Source organism: Camelus ferus, chromosome 13, assembly GCF_009834535.1.
Source record: "Camelus ferus isolate YT-003-E chromosome 13, BCGSAC_Cfer_1.0, whole genome shotgun sequence".
NCBI lineage: Eukaryota > Metazoa > Chordata > Mammalia > Artiodactyla > Camelidae > Camelus > Camelus ferus.
The window spans coordinates 33,125,480-33,150,225 of NC_045708.1; the positions used below are offsets into that span (position 1 = coordinate 33,125,480).

The 24,746-nt window shown below is 37.3% G+C and overlaps 1 protein-coding gene across 1 annotated transcript in view; it reads left to right on the plus strand.

Moving 5' to 3' along the window:
• The window catches only part of MAST2 (microtubule associated serine/threonine kinase 2), a 174,934-nt gene that overhangs the window by 123,890 nt on the left and 26,298 nt on the right, over positions 1-24,746 (plus strand). Inside the window, 3 exon segments of the mRNA XM_032494170.1 lie at positions 6,291-6,382; positions 22,396-22,412; positions 22,414-22,472. Of these exon segments, the coding sequence (XP_032350061.1) occupies positions 6,291-6,382; positions 22,396-22,412; positions 22,414-22,472 (168 nt within the window).

Sequence of the window (24,746 nt, forward strand, 5' to 3'; positions counted from 1 at the left end):
TGTGATTCCATTTTATTTCCTTTCTTGGCTTATTAACTATATTTCCTCACTTTTCTTTTTTGGTAGTTGCCTTAGTGTTTATAATATAACATTTTAACTTTTCAAGTAAAAGTATTTTGCCTGATACTTTCAAGTGGTAGTGTACCACTTCACATTTACTGTAAGAGCCTCACAACAGTCTACCTCCATTCTCCCCCCAGCCTTGTTGCTCTGGGTGTTCTACGTTTTATATCTACATATGTTGTAAACTCCACAGTAAATTATTATATTTCCTTTAAAACTCAAAAAGAGATTTTAAAAATAAAAAGAGATGTTTTATAGTTACCCACATATTTACCACTTCTAGTGCTTTTCTTTGTATTGGTCCAGATTTCTACCTGTATCATGTTTCTTCTGCCTGCAGGACCTCGTTTAACATTTATTATAGTGCAGGCCTTTGGATACTGAATTTTGTCAGTTTTTGTGTGTCTGAAAAAAATCTTTAATTGGACTACCTTTTTGAAAGATATTTTTGCTTGGTATTGAGTTCTAGTTTCAGTTTCTTCACTGTCTTCTGGCTTGCATCTTTTTCCAAATAGAAGTCTGTTATCAGTGTTATCTTTGTTCTTCTGTATGTTATGTAATTTTTAACACCTTTATTGTGAAATGGTTCCTGTACAGTAAACTACACATATTTCAGATGTACAATTTGATGAATTTTGATAGATGGATACACCCATGAAACCACCATCACAATCAAGACAGCTAACATTTCCATCATTCCCAAAGAGGTGCAATTTTTGAATTCCCAGTTTATTCCTTCCTACTCCCTTTAATCCCTGGTAACTGTAAGTTTGTTCTCTACGTCTGTGAGCCTGTTTCTGTTTTGTAGAAAAGTTCATTTGTGTCCTTTTTTCAAGATCCACATATAAGTGATATACGGCATTTTTCTTTTTCTTTCTGGCTTACTTCACTTAGAATGATGATCTCCAGGTCCATCCATGTTGCTGCAAAAGGCATTATTTTATTCTTTTTTATGGCTGAGTAGTATTCCTGTGTGTGTGTGTGTGTGTGTGTGTGTGTGTGTGTGTGAGAGAGAGAGAGAGAGAGAGAGAGAGACAGAGAGAGACAGAGAGAGACAGAGAGAGACAGAGAGAGACAGAGCCAGAGACATATATCATATCTTCTTTATCCAGTCATCTGTTGATGGACATTTGTATGTAATTTTTCTATCTGGCTGCTCTTAAGATTTTATCATCAGTTTTAAGTAATTTAATTAGGATGTACTTTGGTGTACTTTTCTTCATGTTTCTTGTGCTTGGGGTTCATTGATCCTCTTGGATCTGTGAGTCTATAATTATCAAATTTGGAAATTTTCCAGCAGTTATTTCTTCAAATATTTTTTTCAGTCTCTCCTTCCTCCCTTTCAGGGATTTTAATTATACATGTAGTCTGCTTGAAGTTGTCTGACAGCTCATTATTACACTTTCCATTTAAAATTTCCTTTTTCCGGGTCTCATTTTGCATAGTTTCTCTTGCTGTGTCTAGGTTCATGAATCTGTTCTTCTGTAGTACCTTATTTCCTATTAATGCCATCCAGTTTAGTTTTCACCTGAGACTTAATCTCTACAAGTTCTATTTTTTATATTATCCATAATTTCTCCTTAACATGCTCATTCTTTCCTATACCTTTTTGAAAATTTAGAATATATTTATGCTAATGGTTTTAATGATTCTCTTCTAGTTGTACCAAATCTGTCATGTCTGGGTCTGTTGATTTTCCCTCCTCATTATGAGTCATATTTTCCACTCCTAGTAGTTTTATATTATATACAAATCATTGTGAATTTGACCTTGATGATTGCTGGTAATATTTTTGCTTGCAGTGTTTTTGAGCCTTATTCTGGGGTGCAGTTAAATTACTTGGAAATAATTTGATCTATTTGAGGATTGCTTTTAAGCTTTGTTAGGTGGGACCGTATAAGCATTAGGGACTAATTTTTCCTTGCTGATGTCCTGTGAATTACCAGGTTTTTCCCCTCTGGCTGGTGGGAACACAAACTATTCCTGACCCTATGTGGACACCAAAGGGTGTTCACATGCTCCTTTTCGTGGGTAGTTTCCTAACCACCAGGTTCTGTGCAGATCAGCTCCTCCTTGTGCTGTTGTTGGGATATCTTTCCAGTTAGTAAGCTCAGGCAGTTTTAGGACTCACTTTCTTTGTTTCCCTTCTGCTAGCAATCACTGTCCTGCATTGCTTATTGTCCAGTGTCTGAAAACTGCTTCATTTTTAAAATCCAGCTTATTAGTTGTTTAAGGTGAAAGGGTGAATCTTTTCTTTGTTACTCTATCGTGGTTGGAAGTGGCAGTATTTACTGATTTATATTTTAAAGGGTGTCTTTTTGAGAATCTATTATAGAGGAACAAGAGTGGAAGCAGGAATACCAGTGAGGAAGCTATTTCAGTTAATTCAGATAGGAGATGATAGTGGCCTGGTCCAAAATGGTAGTGGTGAAAGAAGTGAGAAACGATCAGATTTTGGATATATTTTGATGTTAAAGCCAATAAGATTTGACACATAATAGGGAAGAGTTCAGAATGACACATAAGGTTTATACTATCTTTATTTATATTTGAAAACACTAAAGCCTGAGAATTGAATTTCTGAGACTCGCTCAAGGTCAAACAACAATCTCAAACACAAATTTTCTAATTCCAAAGCTCTGTTCATTTCTATTGAAGTACACGGACACTAAGACCGTGAGCAGTAGAAGCCACAAGTGCTAAAGGAGATCAGAGAAAGTAAAGACCTCTTCCTGCTTGGAAGAATAAAGGAGAGTTCACAAGAAACCTCATCTGAGCTCATGTTTCTTAAAGAATGTGTAGAATTGGGTCCTGGAGGAAAGTGCAGAAGTCCTTGAGGTGTCTCTCTGTTCAGAATTCCCTTCGTCTGGGTAAGCTGTCTAAGGGTTAATGTGGCTTCATATGTACACTCTGTAAAATTTCTCATGTTCAAAACCAAAGGACCTAGAGTTTATATTCTTGAGACTCGATCTTATTTGCCCTTAGAACAAGGGGCTGAATAAACAGGCATGTTTCTCTTAAAAAAAAAAAAAAAAAAACTCAAAAGACAAAACCTACCTAAGAACTTCAAGAAAAAATAGATTCTTCAAATGGCCATGGTAAAGAGTATGAATTATATTCCAAATGTGATGGGAAGCTACTGGGAGTTTTTTTAGAAGAAATTTGCATGATGTCATCTATAATTTTTAAAATATCACTCTGGCTGATGGATGAAGAATAGACTGGTGGGGCCAGAGGGGTGGGCAGAAAGAACCAAAGTGGAAAGAAGACCATTTGGAAATCTTTATAGACCTGAGCTGGAGGAGGGAGGAGTAGTACTAATGAAGGTAATGAGAATTGTGTGGACAGAGGATATGTTTTAAAGGTATAATCCACATTACTTGCTGATTGTTTTCGATGTGGGCGTGAAGAAAAGAGAAGAATCAACGATGATTCATGCATTCTTCCCTGAGCATCTGGATGAATGGTGGTGTCTGTAGTGAAATAGACACGACTTAGGGAGGAGTTAGCAGGTGTTAGAGGGAAACTCATGAGCTCTGTTTTGGAAATGTTAAGTTTGAGATGCCTTTTAAACATCTGGTGGGATGTCAAGTATATGTTTGAATGTGAGTCTCACATTCAGAGGCAGAAGCACAGAGGTGGTAATAAAAAGCTGGGTATCATCAGCATCATAGATTTAAAGCTGTGATACTGGAAAAAAATCATTTGGGGAATGAGTGTAGGGAGAGAAGAAAAGAAGTTTCAAATTTGAGCCCCAGAGTACTAAATGATTTAGAGGCCAGAAAGAGAAGAAATTAGCAAAAGAGATGAAAGGTGAGCAGCTAGTGAGATAAGAGGAAGACCGAGAAAGCATCATGTCCTACAAACTTAAACAAAGAAGTATCTCAAAAAGAGTTAGACAGATATTAGGTTGAATGAAAGAAAGCTGAACAACAACAAAAAATACATAGTATATAATTCTATATATAGGAAATCCAGCAAAACGAAATTAATTTATGGTGATAGAAGAAAATAGCTAGGGGACAGGGGCGTGGCTGGAAAGGGACACATGGGGGCTTTCTAGGGTAATAGAATTGTTTTGTCTTTTGTTTTGGATGTTGTTATATGGTTGTATATAATTGTCAAGGCTCATTGAATAAAACATTTAAGATCTGTATATTTTATTGAATGTAAATTATATCCCAATTTGTTTTTTTTAAAGAGGAAGTTACAGCTGCCAAATGATGTTGAGAGGTTACATAGACACGGACTGAGGATGACCATTGTCATTGGTGACCTTGATAAAGGCAAGACGGGGATGACTATCCAGAGTGGGCTAACGAGAGAATAGGAAATGAGGGTATGAAGGTGACAAGTACAGAATCCTTAACATAGAATTTTTCCTAAACAGGGAAGCAGAGAAACAGGCAAGTTGGGAGAGGTCTATGAAAGTCTTTATTTTAATTTTTTTAAGATGGGAAAAATGACAGCATATTTTTATGATCATGAGAATCAGCCAGTAGAAAGCAGAAATTCATGGCATTGGAGAAGGAAGGCAGTGCAAGACTTCTTGAATAGGGAGTTGGGAGAGTTGGATTTGATAGGAACATGATTTTTGCTTCTGCTGTTACAGATGGGAGAGTACAATATATGCATGCAGATTTAGGCTAATAGATTTTTGTAGCACGAATATGTGGTACTTCTTTCTGTGTTGTTTCTTTTTACCCCTATTGAATTAAAAGCAAAGTCAGCAGATTAGGGTAGGATTTGGGGAAGAAGTTTGGAGAGAAGATGTGAATTAGTTGTCTTGGAGAGAAAGCACATTTTCTAGGTAGATGTAGTAAGGACTCACTTGATACTCATTTTCATAAACAAATAAAACACCAGCCGGCATGATTCTTCAGCATCTTCAGCTGCCCAAGTGCAGTTGAGAAATAGATGGAAAGTTGGGTTTAAAGGGTTGAGATTTCACCAGGGCTGTGGTGTGCTGGGGGATAGCAAGGTTTTAATTAGAGTTAGAATTTAAAGCGAATGTTGAGAAAAGAAATTAAGGATATAGGGTTTGTTGATGACAGAGTTATAAGCTTTTTTTTTTGAAGGTCATGGAGTAGAGGGAGACTGTCAAATTAGAGAATGAGGAGCTTGGACATTGAGGGTGACTGAGGTAATGAGGAGTGTAAGACCTGATTAGATTAGTCCTGATGGTTTCTTAGGGAAAGGCACTTACCATTTCTAATCAGAATCTCGTTTTTGAGATTGATCTCAATTCTTTCAGTGGCTTCTTATGACATTTCCATTAATTCTTCACAGGAGCCTCCCAGCCCTGCAGAGTCTGGCTATGGCCTGTGCCCAAAGCCTGTGTAACCTATTTCTTTTCCTGTTACTCTCTCCTCCTCCCACCCTCAGCTTCTTTGCTATTCTTGAATGTTCTTTCTCTTTCTTCATAGCACTTCAGTCTGAGAATAGAGACTTTTTCTTGTTCCCTACTGCTTCCCTAGCATCTGGAGCAGTCCCTGGTTCATAGTAGATGTTCAGTAAATACTCATTTGGGTGATTGTAAGTGACAAGCTTCCCTAATGCCTTTAAAAGATGGGCTGACTTTTGAGTGAGTTGATACACACTTTTCAATAGCAGGTGTAGCATGAAATAGCTTTTCATCGTGATTTGGTTTTCTCTAGCCACAAGAAAAAGCCTTAGGCATTAACATGTAAAAGAAACTCAACTTTATAGAAGGATCCCAAGCTGTTCTGAAATTTTTGGTGAAATGAGAATGTTACTCAATTCATCGATTAGGCAGTTTTAAAAAAAAGCAAATTTCATAGATTAAGTTAATAGTTTCATTTTTATGACGAGAACACTAATTTTTATGAGATATAAGAATATTTATGGCTTACGTTTTTTGTTTTTCTAAATCAAGTTTGCAAAAGTCATTCTTCATTAGATACCATTCAAGACATGGGCTTAGGGAGCTCCTTATATTTGCTTGGGAAGTAAAACCAACACATTGGAAAGGCACAGTGGCAATACAAGAGAAAAATCGAGACAGTGACAAAGGCTCTTCCAGAGTGGAACACAATGAATTATAATATCTCACTGTGCAAGCGGTAATTGCCGACTGAGTTCAGTTTAAAGTAGTATGCTGCTCAGCCTATGGAATGATTTCCTTCTTTTGTTTTTCATTAGCCATACAAGTTCTGAGGGCCAATAATGTGACCCTGTTATAACTGACATTTGTGTTTTCATTACAGTTGTCGGACAAGTAACCGCAAAAGTTTGATTGTGACCTCTAGTACATCACCTACACTACCACGGCCACACTCACCACTCCATGGCCACACAGGTGAGTGCTTGAAGATTAAGAAAGGTGGAATAACAGTTTCTTTCCTACTTCTCACTTTGTGCGGTTCAACACATTACATTGTCACTTCACTTGGCTGACTGAAGCATACGGAGCTCATGGTCATGCTTTCTATGGGAGAATGTGTTCCATTGTTTTTCGCCTTGACCTGTCAACATTCCTTTTGGTCTTGTACATATTCTAGGTTCACCGCCTCTGTACTAGTGTGTTAAGACTGTGTTATGGCTCCAGTCATGTCAAAGAGGGCTACATCAACATTTTGTCCTACCATGCCCAAGAATTAGGACTCACAGAGATGGTTTTCTGACTCCTGGGTCTTCTAATAACTTTCCCTCTGTTAGAACAGGAGTCAACAAAAGTAAGAGGGGTATTTGTTTCATGTTGATATTGATTTCACCTTATTAGAATTAAAGCAAATGACCTCATGCAGTCAGGCTTTGCTCCATCTGAAATATGGGCTTTTCCAGGCAATATAAGGACTGATTTACTTGCTTCTGACTAAGGATTATGTGAAAATTATGAGGCAGAAGACCTCATTTGAGTTTAACCATATATTTTGGTCTAGACATGTATTGTTACATCCCAGGAGAGCCAGACCAGGGAACTCACCTTTGCTGAAGGAGCTGTTTCAAATTCCACTTGTTCATTGATGACATATAGTAAAATACTGTCTTTTGTACATTAACTTTGTATCCTGCAACTTTGATATAATCACTTATTATTAGTTCTAGGAGTTTGTCGATTTTTTCAGATTTTCTACATAAAGCATCATGTCATCTGTGAACAAAGACAGTTTATACTTTATCCCTTCCCAGTCTGTGTACCTTTTATTTCCTTTTCTTATCTTATTGCATTAGCTAGAACTTCCAGTATAATGTTGAAAAACAGCAGTAAGAAGATACATTCATGCCATTTTCCTCATCTTGGCAGGAAGGCTTTAGATTTGTCACCATTAAGTATGATGTTAACTGTTTGTTTTTTGTACATGTTCTTTATCAAGTTGAGGAACTTCCCTTCTGTTCCTAATTGGCTGAGAGCTGTTTTTTCTTTGTTTGTTTGTTTTGTTTTTTTTTTAACATGAATGGGTTTTGTATTTTGTCAAATGCTTTTTCCGCATCTATTGGTATGAGCATTTGATTTTGCTTCTTTAGCTGTTAATATGATGGATTGCATTAATTGATTGTCAAATGTTTAATCAACCTTGCACACTTGGGATAAAACCTACGTAATTACAGTGTATGATTTCTTTTATGCATTGTTGGATTGAATTTGCTAATATTTTATTGAGGATTTTGCATCTATGTTCATGAGAGATATTAGTCTGTAGTTTTCTTAAAATGTCTTTGCCTGGTTTTAGTATTAGGATAATGATGACTTTATAGAGTAAGTTAGGGTGTATTCCCTCTGCTTCCATCTTCTGTAGGAGATTGTGGAGAGTTGAATCTTTGGTAGAGTTCACCAGTGAACCTGTCTGGGCCCAGTGCTTTCTGTTTGGGAAGGTTGTTAATTATTAACTTTATTTAATAGATATGTCTTAACAGATTGTCTGTTTCTTTTTGTGTGAGCTTTGGCAGATTTTGTCTTTTAAGTGATTGATGTATTTAATCTATGTTATCAGATTTGTGGGCATATAGTTGTTCATAATAGTCCTTTATTATCTTTTTAATGCCCATGGAATCTGTAGTAATGTCTTCTCATTCATTTCTGATGTTAGTAATTTGTGTCTTTTCTCTTTTTTTTCTTAGTCAGCCTGGCTAGAAGCATACCCATTTTGTTGATCTTTTCAAAGAACAGGTTTTTGGTTTTATTCATTTCTTCTTTTGGTTTCCTGTTTTCAATTTTATTGAATTCTGGTCTAGTATTAATTCTTTTCATCTACATATGTAGGATTTAATTTGCTGTTTTTCTGGTTTCTTAAGGTGGAGGCTTAGATGATTAATTTTAGATTTTCTTTGCTAATCTATGCATTTAATACTATAAATTTCTCTCTAAGCCACATTTTGTTGCATCCCATACATTTTGATAAGTTGTATTTTCATTTTCATTTAGTTCAAAACATTTTAAAATTATATTGTTTTGAAATATTTCCATTGAGATTTCTTCTTTGACCCATGTGTTATTTTAAACTATGTTGTTTAATCTCCAAATATTTTGGAGTATTCTCTGTTATCTTTCTGTTATTGATTACTAGTTTAATTCCTTTGTGATCTGAAAGCAGATTCTATGATTTCTTTTCCTTTAAATTTGTTAAGATGTGTTTTATGGCCCAAAAGGTGGTCTATGTTGGTGAGTGTTCCATGTGAGCTTGAGAAGAATGTGTATTTTGCTGTTATTGGATGAAGTCATCTATAGATGTCAATTATGTTCAGTTGATTGATGGTGCTGTAGAGTTTGACTCTGTCCTTATTGATTTTTTTTTGCCTGCTGGATCTATCAAGTTTGGATATAGGAGTGTTGAAGTCTCCAACTATAATTGTGGATTCATCTATTTCTCCTTGCAGCTCTGACAGTTTTTTGCCTCATGTAGTTTGAATCTCTGTTGTTAGGCACATACACATTAAGGATTATTATGTCTTCTTGGAGTATTGACCCCTTTGTCATTATGTGATGCTCCTTTTTATCCTGTTAATTTTTGTTCCTCTGAAGTCTGCTCTCTGAAATTAATTTAGTTACTCTCACATTCTCTTGATTAGTGTTACCTTGATATCTTTTTCTCTAATTTTTTTCTATTCATTTACTTTTAATCTATATGTGTCTTTGTATTTAAAAAATGACTTCCTTGTAAACAACATTGGGGCATTTTTTAAAATCTGTGTGATAATCTCTATCTTTTAATTTAGATATTTGATGTTTAAGGTGACTATTGATATAGCTGGATTAGTATCTGCCATATTTGCTACTGTTTTCCATTTGTTGCCTGTGATCTTCGTTCCTCTTTTTGTCTTCTGTTCTTTTTCTCATGGTTTTAATTGAGCATTTTGTATGATTCCATTTTCTCTCTGTTTTTAGCATATCAGTTGTACTTTACTTTTACTTTTCCTCTTTTCCTTTTTGAATTAGTTTTCTTTAGAATTTGTAGTATACATTTACAATTAATCTAAGTCTACTTTCAACTAACATTATATTGCTTCCCAGGTAGCATAAATACCTTATAATGACAAAATATATTTTGCATTCCTCCCTCCTATTCTTTGTATCATTGCAGGCACTCATTTCACTTATCCGTAAGCATATACACACACACCTAAGCATATATAATCAAATACATTGTTGTTATTATTTCAGAATAAACTGTTATCTGTTAAATCAATCAAGGAATATGAAAGATCAACTAACTACTGTATATAAAATAGATAACAAGGTCCTACTGTATAGCACAGGAAACTATATTCAATACCTTGTAATGGCCTATAATGAAAACGAATATGAAGAGGAATATATATATTATATATGTATAAATGAATCACTATGCTGTACACCAGAAATTAACACAACATTGTAAATACTTGTAAACTAAATACTTCAATAAAAAAAGAATATGAAAGATCGAAGTTTTAATTTTACCTTCACTTATTCCTTGTCTACTGCTCTTCCTTTATGTAGATCCAAATTTCTGACCTATATCATTTTCTTTCTCATAACTTTTCACATTCTTTGTAAGGCAGGCCTACTGGCAACATATTACCTCAATTTTTGCCTGAGAAAGTCTTTGTTTCTCTTTCACTTTTGAAGGATTACAGGATTTTAGGTTCGTAGGGTTTTTTTTCCCTCTTACCTATCTTGTTTGTGAGGTGTCAGTAAAGTAGGATATAATTCTTATCTTTTGCTCCTCTATAGGTAAGGTATTTTTCCCTCTAATTCTTCTAAGATTTTTTTTATAATCTTTGATTCTTCTGAAGTTTGAATACAGTGTGCTTAGGTGTAGTTTTTTGATTTAATCCTGATTGGTGTTCTCTGAGTTTTCTAAATCTGTGATTTGGTGTCTGACATTAATTTGAGGAAATTTTCAGTCATTATTGTTTCAAATATTTCTTCCATTTCTTTCTGTTTCTTCTCCTGGTATACCCATTACATATGTGTTACACCTTTTGTAGTTGTTCCACAGTGCTTGGATATTCTGTTCTATTAATTTAAGTCTTTTCTTTTCTTTTCTTTTCTTTTTTTGCTTTTCTGTTTTGGGAGTTTCGTGTCATATCCTCAGGGTCAACTCTGTCAGTTCCACTAATGAGCCTTTCAAAAACATTCTTAATTCTGTTATAGTGTTTTTGACCTCTAGCATTTCTCTTCTTTTTTTAGTTGGAGTATGGTTAATTTACAGTGTTGTGTTTGTTTCAGGTGTACAGCAAAGTGATTTATATATATATATATATATATATATATATATATATATATATATATATATATATATATATATATATTTTCAGATTGTTTTCCATTATAGGTTATTACAAGATATTGAATATAGTTCCCTGTACTATACAATAGGTCATCATTGTTTATCTATTTTATATATAGTCGTGTGTGTATCTGTTAATCTCAAACCCCTAATTTATCCCTCCCCTCTCCTTCCCCTTTGGTAACCATAAGATTGTTTTCTATGTTTGTGAGTCTATTTTTGCAATGCAAATAAGTTCATTTGCATCATTATTTTTAGATTCCACATACAAGTGATATCATGTATTTGTCTTTGTCTGACTTAACTTCACTTAGTATAATAATCTCTAGGTCCATCCATGTTGCTGCAAATGGCATTATTTCATTCTTTCTTATGACTGAGTAATATTCCATTACACACACACACACACACACACACACACACACACACACACACACACCCCGCATCTTCTTTATCCATTCATCTGCCAGTGGACATTTAGGTTGCTTCCATGTCTTGGCTATTTTAAGTAGTGCTGCTATGAACATTGGGGTGTATATATCTTTTCAAATTAGAGTTTTCATTTTTTCTGGATATATGCCAAGGAGTGGGATTGCTGGATCATAGGGTAAGTCTATTTTTACTTTTTTAAGGAGCCTCCATACTGTTCTCCATAGTGGCTGCACCAATTTACATTTCCACCAACAATGTAGGAGGGTTACTTTTTCTCCTCTCTCCATTATTTATTATTTGTAGACTTTTTGATGATAGCCATTCTGAGCAGTGTGACCTCTAGCATTTCTGATTCTTTCTTAGAATTTCCATGTCTCTGCATTCATTATCCATCTGTTCTTGCATGTTGTCTACTTTTTCCATTAAAGCCCTTAGCATATTAATCATAGTTTTTAAAAAAAATTCTTGTTCTGATAATTTCATATCTGACTCTGGTTCTGATGCTTGTTCAATCTCTTCAGACTGTGTTTTTTGCCTTTGAGTATGCTTTGTAAGTTTGGTTGAAAGGCATACATGATGTACTACATAAAAGGAATCACAGTAAATAGGCCTTTAGTAGTAAGGTATTGCGGGAGGAGAAATGTTCTGTAGTCCTCAGTCTATTGTGAGCCTGTGGCCTTGGACTTAGTTCTGCCCAACCTTAGATAGGATACAGCTGGAGGGGGCTGGAATTAGGTATATTTCCTCTCTCCCCGGTAGGTTAGGCTTTGATCAAACCCCTGAAGGTTAGGCTCTGGTAAAATAGTTTCTCCTGAAGGCATGCCTTGTTAAGAACAGAATGCTCTGGCATATTTCCCAATGGTTCCTTTACCCATGTGGCTGCTGAAAGGTTGAGGTGATTTTTCTCAAACATTCACTGTGAGGGCCTGGTAGGACTCCTGTGGGTAAAACTCAAAACAGTGTGGGGGCCTTTCTATGACTGTATCCCCTGGGAGTTTTTAAACTCACAATCATGCACACTGAGCCTCTGGCAATTCTTCAGTTACAGTTCAGCTTTTCCTATTGGCACTGTTTCCCCAGGAGGTTTCTACTCATGCGTTTCTGCTGTGTTAAGTTTTGATACTCTCTGCCTGTCTCTCTCTCATTTTGGGGGCAGTGGTTTGCCCTGGGACTTCACTTCTCTGACACATCTAAGTAGAGTTGTGTTTTGATTTGTTTAGCTTTTAACTTGTTAGGATGAAGCAGCAACCTCTAAACTCCTTATGTGCCAGACCAGAAATGGGAAGAAAGTTCATTTATTTTGATTGCCTATAGAGTATTCCATTGTAAAACTGTACAACAATTAACATATTTATTTCTTATTGATGGACATTATGTCAATCTGGGCCTAATCAGGAGACAGAAGTCACACAGTGATTTAAAGAGGTGACATTTGATAGAATTATTAACTATGACAATACAAAAGTAACTTTAAGATGTAAGAGAACTCTCTAAGTGTGCCATAGAGCTGAGGGAAAGTACCCAGCAAAGAACAAACCTGGTAGGAAGGCTGTTTGGACAGTACTTCCTCTGGACTAGACTCAGACCTTGCTGGGGAAGGTGTTAGTGTGTAGACCACTGGATGGTGGAGATATTTGCTGGTTTGCCCAGGCCAGAGCTGGTCCACAGTCACTGAGCAATCAGGAAGCAGCCCTCAAGCAGTGGCACATCAGCCAGTATGCAGGCCTGCACAGAGAGTGGGAGGCATGGAGCATATTATATCCCTCCAGAACAACGTGGAAGACAAACTCTCCAATTGCAGGAGTGGACCAGGCAAGCAGAGGGTGTCAGGGCCGGAGTATGGGCTTGTCTGGAACATACAGCATCCGTGCAGAGAGGGCTGTGGAAAGGTGATCACCTGGTCAGGTCAGGGATGCAAGGCTGCCAGCATGTGATTAGGTCCGAGCACCCCTGCCTGTCCTCACTGCCACACTATTGAGTGATAGTGCAGTTGCTGGGATGGCAGCCAGAGCCTCTTCCTTCCAGTGTCCCTCCAGCGCCCTCTACTGGGAAAGTTTAACATTGTGTTCACTATGAAGGAAATACCTAAAGGAATTCTCCCCTCTTATGGCAGAGAAGGTGTTAAAGGATGAATTTGGAGTTGAGAAGTATTAAATTGGTAACTAGCTCAGACATTTAGATTGTTTTCAATTTTTCACTGTTACAGTCAGCGTAACAAACATCCTTCTTCATATTCTTTTTGTACGTATGTATAAAGACTGTATAGAAATCATATGTAGGCATGAACTTGCTAAGTTATGGAATATACTGTATAAGTAACAGACTAGTGGGTGTGCATATTTATATGATGTTTGTTACATATCATCTGATTTTAAACTAATACAATGGGACTAAAAGTTTATCTTCCTTGAGACTTCAGCCCCTATCATCCAAGGTCAAGAGCAGTCCCTAGTAATCACTCCTGTTTACTCCCTAACATTTGCAGCCTCCTTCTATCTGTCTTGAATCCACTAGGGGTGGTTTCATTATCCCGTATCCCTGTTTATATCAGTCATCACAGGAACCCTCAGGTATTCACCCCTGCTACCTCCTACATTCTTAATTCCTTTAAATCTCTGAACATTCTTTGTTCTGACCCCTTTTCTCATCACTCTCTGACTCTTGAAATTCTTCCAGTGTACCTCTGGAATTCATAATCCATTATCAGCAAAATCTCCTATATGTTCAGTCTTGTTCTGATGGAATCCTGGGAGAGAGAAGGGTGAGAACACGATCTATAGCCCTCCAATGACCTCCTACTAGTGGGCCTAAAAGGAAGAATAGATGTCATCCTTGTCTTTTCATTATTCTCCCTCTCTTCTTCCTAATGCCCCATAGCTTTGAATCTTATTAAATTATATCACTTACTACCCATCATTGCAGCTGTAAATATATTAGTTCTTGACTTACTGCTACTCTTCAGTTCTGACTCCTCTGTTATTCTTGATCGTTTTGATACACTTATGTTGAAGATATTTTCAGTTCTTAGGACTTTCAGTTCTTTGAATTCCTGTCTTCCAGTGAGCTTCTCCTCCTTAGTGCCTCAGTCACTTATGCCCTATACCTGTACTTTAGACCTTGTCCCCATAGTTTTGGTTTCATTCTTCCTGCTCTCTGAGTACTAAACCAATCTTTCCACCTTGTGCCATCTAGAAACTTCATCCCCCCAAAACCAATCATTTGATTCCAGGACCTCTGATCCTTGGAACTCTTATTATATTAAGTTTGAGATGCCTTTTAGACATTGATGTGGGCAAATTAATATATTAGTCTTGATTTCAAGGGAGAAGTAGGTAGGGCTGGAGAGTGCCTGGAAGAGAACACGAAGAGTCAGCAGGATACCTACCCCACCTCTAGGCCCAGCGACACAAAGGGATGTGTGGAACCAAACAGTCATTACTTGAGAGAGCTGCACAGAAAGCTGTGTCCACAGGGGAGAGCTATACTAAGTCCAGGGTGCTTGGAAGTATAAAAGTAAAGATATGCTGGCATTTGGAAGACAGGTTAAGAGGCCATGGTCATTGCCAAGATGTTAGGGAGTGTTAGAAGTGGAGAAAAATTATGAATATGGAAAAATTTATGAGGTCATATCAGCAGGGATTAGAACTGATTGTCTCTAGATTTCCTGGTTGGGTGATTAGTGAGCCATGATGCCCTTAACTTAAATAAGGAATATTGAACAGAAGAATAGATGTAGGGGAAGGGGAAAGGAGATCCCAGGAACAAATCAGTACATATATGGGCACAGAAGTGACACTGGGACAATTAGATGTCCATATGGAGCAGTTAAAAAATTTAGCTCTTACTTCACAAAACTCAGTACCAGATGAACTGTAGATTTTTTTCCAGCTTCATTAAGGTAATTGTCAAGTAAAAAAATTGTAAAATATATCAAGTATGCAACATGATGATTTAATATACGTGAATTGTAGATTTAAATGTGAAAACCAAAACAATAAACTTTTACTGTATACAGTAGAATATCTTATTTTTTTAAAAGGACATAAATGGAATTTTTTTAAAGGACATTAATAGAGAAGAGTAATACATTTGACTACATTAAAATTAAGAATTCGTAGTCATCAAAAGATACCACGAAAAGGCAAGTCTTAAAGTGAGAGAAGGTAATTATGACACTTAAAACTGACAAAGAGCTTTGATTCATAACATTTAAAGAACTCCAGCAAATCAGTAAAATTTAAAAATAGTATGGTTGAAAAATGGCCAAGAGACTTGAACACATAGTTCACAAAAGCAATCCAAATGGCCAATAAATACATGAAAAGATACTTCAATCTGACTATCAATTATGGAAATACAAAGTAAAATCACAGTGAAATACCATTATATGATCATCAAACATGGCTTATATTAAAACGACAAAACCAAATGTAAATGAATCTATGAAAAAATGGAAACCCTTAAGCACTACTGGTGGAAATATGAATTGGTATATCCATTTTGCAAAATCAGTGGCATTTTCTTCAGTAAAGTTTAAAAATAGACAGACTAAAGCACAAAAGGTCGCATGTTGTATGATTCCATTTCTAATAAATGTCCAGAATAGGCAGTTCCATAGAAACAGAAAGTAGATTAGTGGTTGCCAAGGGCTTGGGGAAGAGTGGAATGAGGAGAGACAGGTACAGTTTCTTTTTTGAGTGATAAGCCTGTTCTGGAAGTAGATAGTGGTGATGGTTGCACAACTTGTGAATGTATTAAAACCGCTACACTGTGCACTTCAAAAGTGCATAAAATTCATATCTGAATTATCTCAGTTTTTTAAATTGAGAAAAACTAAACTCAAGTATTTAGAGATGCATATTTAGTTGGTAAAGCTGTAAGGGAATGATTGCCATAAAAGTCAGCGTAATGTTTACTTTTATTGGGAAAGGGGAGGGGTTTTGATTGGAAAGATTATGTAGAAGGATTTTGGAAGATGGCATTGTTAATCTGGATGATATTTATACAAGTGCTGACTGTATAAATTATGCTCCTTTATAACTAGTTAAACATGTAAATGAAGCAACTGGTTCAAGGTCAGCTGACCACTCCCAGTTCTGTTTGTTTATATGTTTTATTATAACTTGTTTCTCTGGGATGGATGATTACTTGTCTTTGAATAGGTATTTCTTCCAACTGTTAAACTGCTTTGTGGGCTGCTGGCTTTTTTTTTAACTCAGATTTTTTGTCCTGTTGAGCCATTTCTGGCTGTTTTTAAGGAAAAGTTCTAGTGATGAATTTTTCTGAAGCCAGAACTGTGAATGTAAGTCAGTAAAAAGGATCGATTTAAATATTTCCTTCAGAATGTTAATTTCTAACATCTTGATCTTCCCTCAAAGACCAATTCAGATTATTGATTTTATTCTGTCACAATCTTCATATTAGTAATTTTTGGCTTTTTTAAGAAAGAGAAATAGAGGAAGCACAGTAAGGGTGGCACGAACTTTTTAGGCCTTAGCATCTATATAATAAACAATTTCTCTTGTCTTTATTCCAAGTTCCAACTTCTTAAAACTTTGAAATTTCCTCAACAGTAGGGTGTCTTTGTTATGTTAATGAGGTTACTCAAGGTGCCTCTGTAGATAGCTTCAGGATGGACGATGGTCACCAGGAAAACCAACCACACAATTAGAAAGTTGGGACTTTGGTCCAGCCCTACCTCCTAGGGAGGGGATAGGAGCTGGAGACTGAGTTCAGTTGTGTAGCCAGTGGTTTAGTCAATCATGCCTATCTAGTGAAACTCCAATAAAAACTGTAGACATCAAAGGTCAGAGTAGAACTTCCTGGTAGGTGAACACATTTATGCGCTGGGAGGATGACATGCCCAGATTCCACAAGGAAGAGGCACAGGAGCTCTGCATTTCTTTCCTGACTTTGCCTACGTACATCCTTTATATTAAAACTGTCAGTAAATACAACCCTTTCTGAGTTCTGTCGGTTGTTCTAGTAAATTATTAAAGCTGGAGTGGGAAGTCATGGAAACCTCCGAATTTATAGTCAGTAAGTCAGAAGTACAGGCACCTTCTACCTCCCAAGGTTTGTTGGTAGGGTGGGGAGTGAGGCCTCTGTTGAGAACCTTGGCCTTAACCTGTTGGGTCTGTGCTAACTCTGTGGTAGGTGTCAGAATTGAATTGCAGCACACCCAGCAAGTATCAGAATAGTAATCTTTTGAAAAGTATAGTGGAGCCTGGCTAGTTGGGAGGAAGGCTTGTTTATTATTTCATCAGCTTCCAGGTGGTGGGACTCCATTGTTACATGCCCCAAACCACAGATGCTTTTTGCCAAAGATTACATTCACATACATACAGGTCTGTTTCTGGCTATGTCCTGGCAACTACCCCATAACTTGCAAGCCATTACCTTTCTCTGATGTTGGCCGTATTGGGTGTAAAAGATGTTGAATTGTGAACCAGCTCTAAAAAGTTCTAATGAACAAATGTATAAACCTAAAAAACTGGTAAATCAGTAAGTCCTTAGCTTATTGACACTGTAATAAAGATGACCTTATAGTGCCTTTAGTTCTGGTAGATGCCACCAAGGGTTCAAAATAGGAAAGCAGAGGAGAGACAGTGGTCATTGACTCAGAAAAAGCCTTTGATTTAGAAATTGTTATAAATTAACTCTGGGTGAATAAAGTCTGACTCTGTTATGGCTTTATGGAGGCTTCCATCACCTTTCATTTGACTTATTGAAGAAACGCCCTAACTTCTTTTCTCTTTCTACCCAGTCCATTCTAAATTTTGAAGCTGGACGTCTTTTCTGATGTATCACTTTTTATCTGTCATTCTGCTACTTAAAATTTTCAAATAGCAACATTCACTGAAGTGGTTCTCTAAAGATAATCCACTCCGTTGTTGGGGGGAAAGAGAAAAACTTTTGCTTATTTTTTATCATGAAAAATAAAAATTAATATAGGCTTTCCTAGTATTTAGGTATAGATCAACACAGGTACCTTCATTGGATCCATTTGTCAGACTGTGTCCTAAATTGTACATAATGGATCATGAACAAAGAGTGGAGTTCAACTGTACACCCTCAGTCATCCATCTCCCTTCAGCATACTGCAACATATTGCAGCTTACAGGTGAATTTTTTTGATAGCTTGTAAGATGGTGTGGAGGGACCTTCAAAAAGTTTTGTATAAGTGATGCAGGAAAAACAAATGTGGAGCATGAGCAGGGCCGTGTTCCAGGCTTCGGGTGAGCCCTGGGATGTGCCCTGCCAAGTGTGGGTCCTTGGCTTCAAGCAAGAAAGAATTCAAGAGCGAGCCACAGTTGAGTAAAGGTAGATTTATCAGAGAGATACACTGAAAGGCAAGAGAAAGGCCACGAGGTGTGGGGATTGGATGCTCAGATTAGAGTAAAAGTAGGTACGTGCTCCATAGACAGAGTGCGGGCTGTCTCCGAATGAAGGAGGTGGCAGCTGTGAGGGGCAGTGTTGCCCATTTTTATGGGCTCTGGTAGCTTCAAATGCAAATAAGGGGAAGGACCAGTCTAACTAGTCTGGGGAAGGGACTGGGGTTCCCAAGTTGGCCATTTCCCACTCTTTGACCTTTTGTGGCTAGCCTTGGGACTGCCATGGTGCCTGTGGGCATGTTATTTACCATGCTAATATATTACAGTAGGTGTATAATGAAGCTTAAGATCTGCTAGAAGATTTCCCATATACCCCTCCGTCCTCACTCATGGATGGCCATTTACAATACCAGTATCAGAATTGTTAACCCCATGCTGCCATGGGAAACAACTTTATGGATTTGAGTTGAGTATGTATATGCAGTTCCTTTTGCCTTTAGTCTTACAGCCTCCATTCATTTCTGTTCCTAAAGTCAGGACTTTTCTTTCCATTGCCTTCATTGAAGTTGTTTCATATATTTATAATATAGTTAGATTATTTTATCATGGGCTACATTCTTCTTGAGGGATCCCCTAACCTCATAAATGATATTTTTAAATTGTATACTTTACTCTTTGTGTTGTAAAGTTCTGTAGGTTTTAACAAATGTGTTATGTGTGTCCACTATTACAGTATGATACAGAATAGCTTCACTGCCCTAAAAGTGCATAGCGTCTCACTTATTTGTCCCTCATCTCCCCACCTCTCCCCACCAAGCAACCACTGATCTTTTTACTGTCTCCATAGTTTTACCTTTCCCAGAATGTCATATAGTTGGTATCATACAGTCCGCAGTCTTTTCAGATTGGCTTCTTTCACTTAGTAATATGCTTTAAGTTTCCTCCATATCTTTTTATGGCTTGATAATATATTTCTTTTTAGTGCTGAATAATTCCATTGTCTAGATGTACCACAGTTTATCCACCCACCTACTAAGGGATACATGGATTGTTTCCAAGTTTTGGCAGTTATAAGTAAAGCTGCTATAAGCATCTATGTGCGAATTTTTGTGTGGACAAAAGTTTTCTATTCAATTGAGTAATTACTTAGGAGTGCAGTCACAGAATTGTACAATAAGACTATGTGTAGCATTGTAAGAAATTGCCAGCCTGTCTTCTAAGTGGCTATACCATTTTGCATTCCTACCAATAATGAATAAGAGTTCCTGTTGTTCTGCATCCTTGTCCGCATGAGCTGTTGTCAGTTTTTTAGCCATTCTAATAGATGCGTATGCGTAGCCCATTGTGGCTCTTAATTCGTGATCCTCTGCGACAGATATTGTTCAGCAACTTTTCATGTGCTTGTTTGCCATCTGTATATCTTCTTTGGTAAGATGTCTGTTCTAATCTTTTCCCCTTTTAAAAATTAGGTTGTTTTCTTATTGTTAAGTTTTAAAAGTTCTCCATACATTTTTGATACAAACCTTTTACGAGAGATGTGTTTTGCAGATATTTTCTCCAGTCTGTGGTTTGTCCTTTTTATTCTCTTAACAGTGTCTTTTGCAGAGCAGAAGTTTTTAATTTTAATGGAGTCCAACTGACTAATTTTTTTTTTCATTGATTGTGCTTTTGGTTTCATATCTAAGAATTCACTGCCAAAGCCACAGTCGCTTTACTTTCCTCCTGTGTTATCCTCTAGAAGGTTGATAGTTTTGTGCTTTACATTTAGGCAGATATTACATTAGGATCATTTACATGATCCATTTACATGATCCATGTTGAGTTAATTTATGTGAAAGGTTGTATCTAGATTCTTTTTTCATTCAGACATCCAATTGTTCTAGCACCATTTGTTGAAGAGACTATTCTTTCTCCATTGAATTGCCTGTGCACCTTTGTCATATATCAATTGACAGTATAGTTGTGTTTGTCTATCTCTGGGTGCTCTGTTCTGTCCCATTATCTATATGTCTGTTCTTTCACCAATGCTACACTGTCCTGGTCAGGACAGTGAGTCTTGAAGTCAAGTAATGTCAGTCCTCCAACTTTGTTTCTCTTCAGTATTGTGTTGGCTTTTCTGGTTATTTTGCCTATCCATGCAAACTTTAGGATCTGTTTGTCAGTATTCCCCAAGTAGTTTGCTGGGATTTTGATTAAAATTGAATCTTATAGATCAGGTTGGGAAGAACTGGCATCTTAATACTGAGTCTTTCAATCTATGAACATGTAATATCATTTCATTTATTTAGATCTTTGACTTCTTTCATCAGAGTTTTATAGTTTATAGCATATAGATCATATTTATTTTTTGTTAGATTTATGCATTCATATACATTTCATTTTATGTTAATTATATTATGTTTTTCTATTTCAGCTACCAATTGTTCATTGCTGGTAGAAAGGAAAGCAACTGACTTGTATATTAGCCATGTATCTTGTATCCTGTGACTTCGCTGTAATTGCTAATTAGTTCCAGGAGTGATTTTTTTTTTTTTTTTTGGTTTATTATTTAATCTCTACATAGTCATCTCATCTACAAAGACAGTTTTGTATTTTCCTTCCCAATCTATTTACCTTTTATTTCCTTTTCTTGTCTTACTGTACTAGGTAGGACTTCCGGTATGATGGTAAGTAGGAGTGGTAAGAGGGGACACCCTTGTCTTATTCTCAGTCTTAGAAGGAAAGCATACAATTTCTCACCATGAAGTCTGATGTTATCAATATGCCTTCTGGAGATGAAGTTCCCCTCTGTTCTTAGTTAGCTGAGAGTTTTTATCAGGAAAGGGTGTTAAAATTCTGTCAAATGCCTTTTCTGTATCAGTTGATGTGATTAAGTGGCTGTTCCTGTTTAGTCTGTCATTGTGGTAGGGTATGTTAATTGATTTTCAAATATTGGGACAGATTTGAATACCTGGAGTAAATTCCACTTAGTCATGTTATGTAGTTGTTTTTCATTGTTAGAAGTGGGAAGGTGGGCAGGGATAGGTAGAATGGTCAGCATATCATGGAGTATGGTGCTTACTACAACATGGCCTTTTGGGGAGAGACACGTTGACAGCTTCTGCCAGCTAGGGGCTCCTAAATAGCAGCCCCCAGAAGGAAGTTAGACCAAAGAAGTGTGGCAGGGCTTAGGTTTGAGAACTGTTGTGACTAGTGTAAAGGTAAGTACCCAGTTTTGTTCAAAGCTTCTGAGGTGTAAGTTTTTAACTTACAGGGGACATGTGAAAACTAATGAAGAGATGGAGATAATTCGTACACCATGAGAGGCTGGGCATGCTTTGCAGACTTGGGGGCCTGTATACAGACTTTAAGGAGCACTGCTATCCTAAGTCCCCACCTGAGAACTTTAGTTTCCCTTGAGCACACATATTTGAGTTAGCCCCTTGGATGCAGTGTGCAGAGATACAAGTACAAGAGACTTTCAGACCAGGGGTCCTGTTGCCCTTTGAGAAATGTTAGAGCATTAGGCCATGCAATCTGCACTGAATGAGTTTGAGCCTTCAAAAAGTCAGGTTAACTTGACTCGAATCCTAAGAAGGGCAGGAAGTTGTCAAACTGCTGCCGGATCTGGAACAGATGTCTGAGAAACACAGATGGTTACAGGCAGCTTGGGAACATGGGAGAAACCTCTGGGCTGTCAAACTTTCACAAAGAGAGAATCATTAAATGGATGGTGGGCCTGAAAAAATCACCATATATGCTAATTGCTGATGCTTGGGGAAGATTTCTTCCCATCTCAACCCTCCTCAGAAGCAAAATTCACAGAGGCTTTCTTTTCCTTTCCCTGTCCACAGGTAACAGTCCATTGGACTAGCCCCAGGAATTTCTCTCCAAATGCACCTGCTCACTTTTCCTTTGTTCCTGCCCGTAGGTAAGCTGATAAAAACTTCTCTGTGACGAACATATGTGGCACTTGCATGAATGTCAGTTAAATGTAGCTTCCTCCTCTGAGGCACTGCCCTTCCAAGTGTGTTACCTTGGTCTACTAGCCATCAGAATTCTTTCCCTACATTCCTTGCCCAGGTCATAATTATCTTGTTCAAGCTTTGCTTTCCAAATGCCCTAGGTATTTGTGTTTGAATGTTCAAATGGGCAAGTAGATATTAGAGGTAGATTTATTTTTATAATCCTAAGCACAAGTGCCTGGTTTCCTGAGGGTATGTTCCAAAACATTATACTCTTGTTGAGAGCTATCCTAGAGAGATCGATGAGAAAATGAGCTTTCCTCCCAGCAGGGCCCAAAGTTGTACTCTTACTTTTCCAACTCAGCTATTTCCAGGGAGCTGGAAGGATCCATATATGCCTCAGGGGGATCAGGAGATCACCGAGTCTTCACTTATCCTCCCGTGAATTTAGAAGGATTTGGTGCATTGCAGAGCCATGCTTGTGTTCCTCACATTTCACTCCTCTCTGGAAGTGAAAAAAACTTAGCTCTGGCACCTGGAAGCAATGCTGATAGCTCAGCCCATTGCCAGGGTAGCACCTGGCCTCTGGAGAAGTATTGAGCAGGCTGACATGAGTCCATCAAACCACGTACCAAGGCTTCATATACAAATGATTTACTTTTCAGAACGTCTCTAAAATTGTTTCTTGGATAGAGTTCATATTCTTCGATTTTATTTTTTATTTTTGTTTTAAAAAAGTATTCTTGACTAGAGTCAGTCTTTGGCATTAAGACGTCCAGAAAATTCATGGCTCTAGATTTGAAGCCTTTAATGGATAGAGAATGATATATACTGCTTGAGACCAGAGGAGTTTCTTTACTCAGATTACTTTTTTAAAAGCGGTAACAGAAAAGGAACAGATTCCTTGAAATAGCATTAACTCTCTACTTAAATGACAACCCAGAAGAAATCCACCCGCTTCCTCTCCAGGATTCTATGTAGCTGAAAAAGACGCGGACAGGTTGGGAGAGGTTTGGTGGCTGACTTGGGTGCCCCTCCTGACCCAGTTGCCTTCTTCAAAACAAATACCATCTGAGTTCATCCCATGGACTCACCTCTCCTACCCTGTGTAACTTCCAGTTAGTTAACCAAGGATCCAGGTAGTAATACTTACAGTAAAGAATATACTGGGTGGATCCATCTGTTTTTCCAGTGCTGCTGGGAAATCTCACTTATCCCAGACTTCCTGCCTTGATTGTGTGTGAACTGTAGCCTCAGATTAGGTCTGAGCTGGGAGGGCAAGACCTGTGACTAATCTCTGTAAGTGGCATTGAATCATTTCCCATTCATTCAGTAAATATTTACTGAGCACCTTGTAAGCACAGGCACTGTGCTGGATACTTAGTTGCATAGTGGTAGCAAAACAGACATAGCACTAACTTTTTAGAAACTTAGTAGACTTAGTAGAATCTGTGTACTTGTTATTCCCTTTGAAGGAATGCTGTTCCCTTAGGCCTTCGCTTAGTAAACTTGTTCTTGCTTTTCATTTCACATCTTAAATGCCAGTCGCCCAGAGAGACCTTCCCTCATCATGCAATATGAAGGAGCCCCTTCACCATTCTCCAGCAGATCATCTAGTTTTATTTTTAAATGAGTATTTCTCAATACCTGATACAGTCATTCCTCAGTATCCAGAGGGGATTTGTTCTAGGACCCCCATGGATACCAAAATCCACAGATGTTCAAGTCCCTTATATAAAATGGCATGGTATTTGCACATCCTCTCATATACCTTCAGTCATCTCTAGATTACTTATAATATCTAATACAATGTAATGCTATGTAAATAGTTTTAAATACAGTGTAAATAGTTGCTGGCATGGGGCAAATTCAAGTTTAGCTTTTTGGAACTTTCTGGATTTTTTTTTTCCAAATATTTTTGATTCATGGTTGATTGAATATGCACATGTGGAACCCACAGATACAGAGGGCTGATTATATTTTCTTATTTGTTTGTTTTCTGTCTCCTTTCAACCAGAATCAAAGCACCTTTAATAGATACACCTTAATATGCTGAAGGCTGTGTCTGTTGTTATATTATAAACAGTCGGTGCTTAGTGATTGAATGAGTGGTGGGGGAGAATAATGAACAAGCAAACAAATACATAGTTATAAACAGTGATAAATGACTGTAAAGGAAAAGGACATGATGCTGCCAGAGAGCATAGGAAGGGAATAGGGCTGGAGAGTCTTTACTGGGT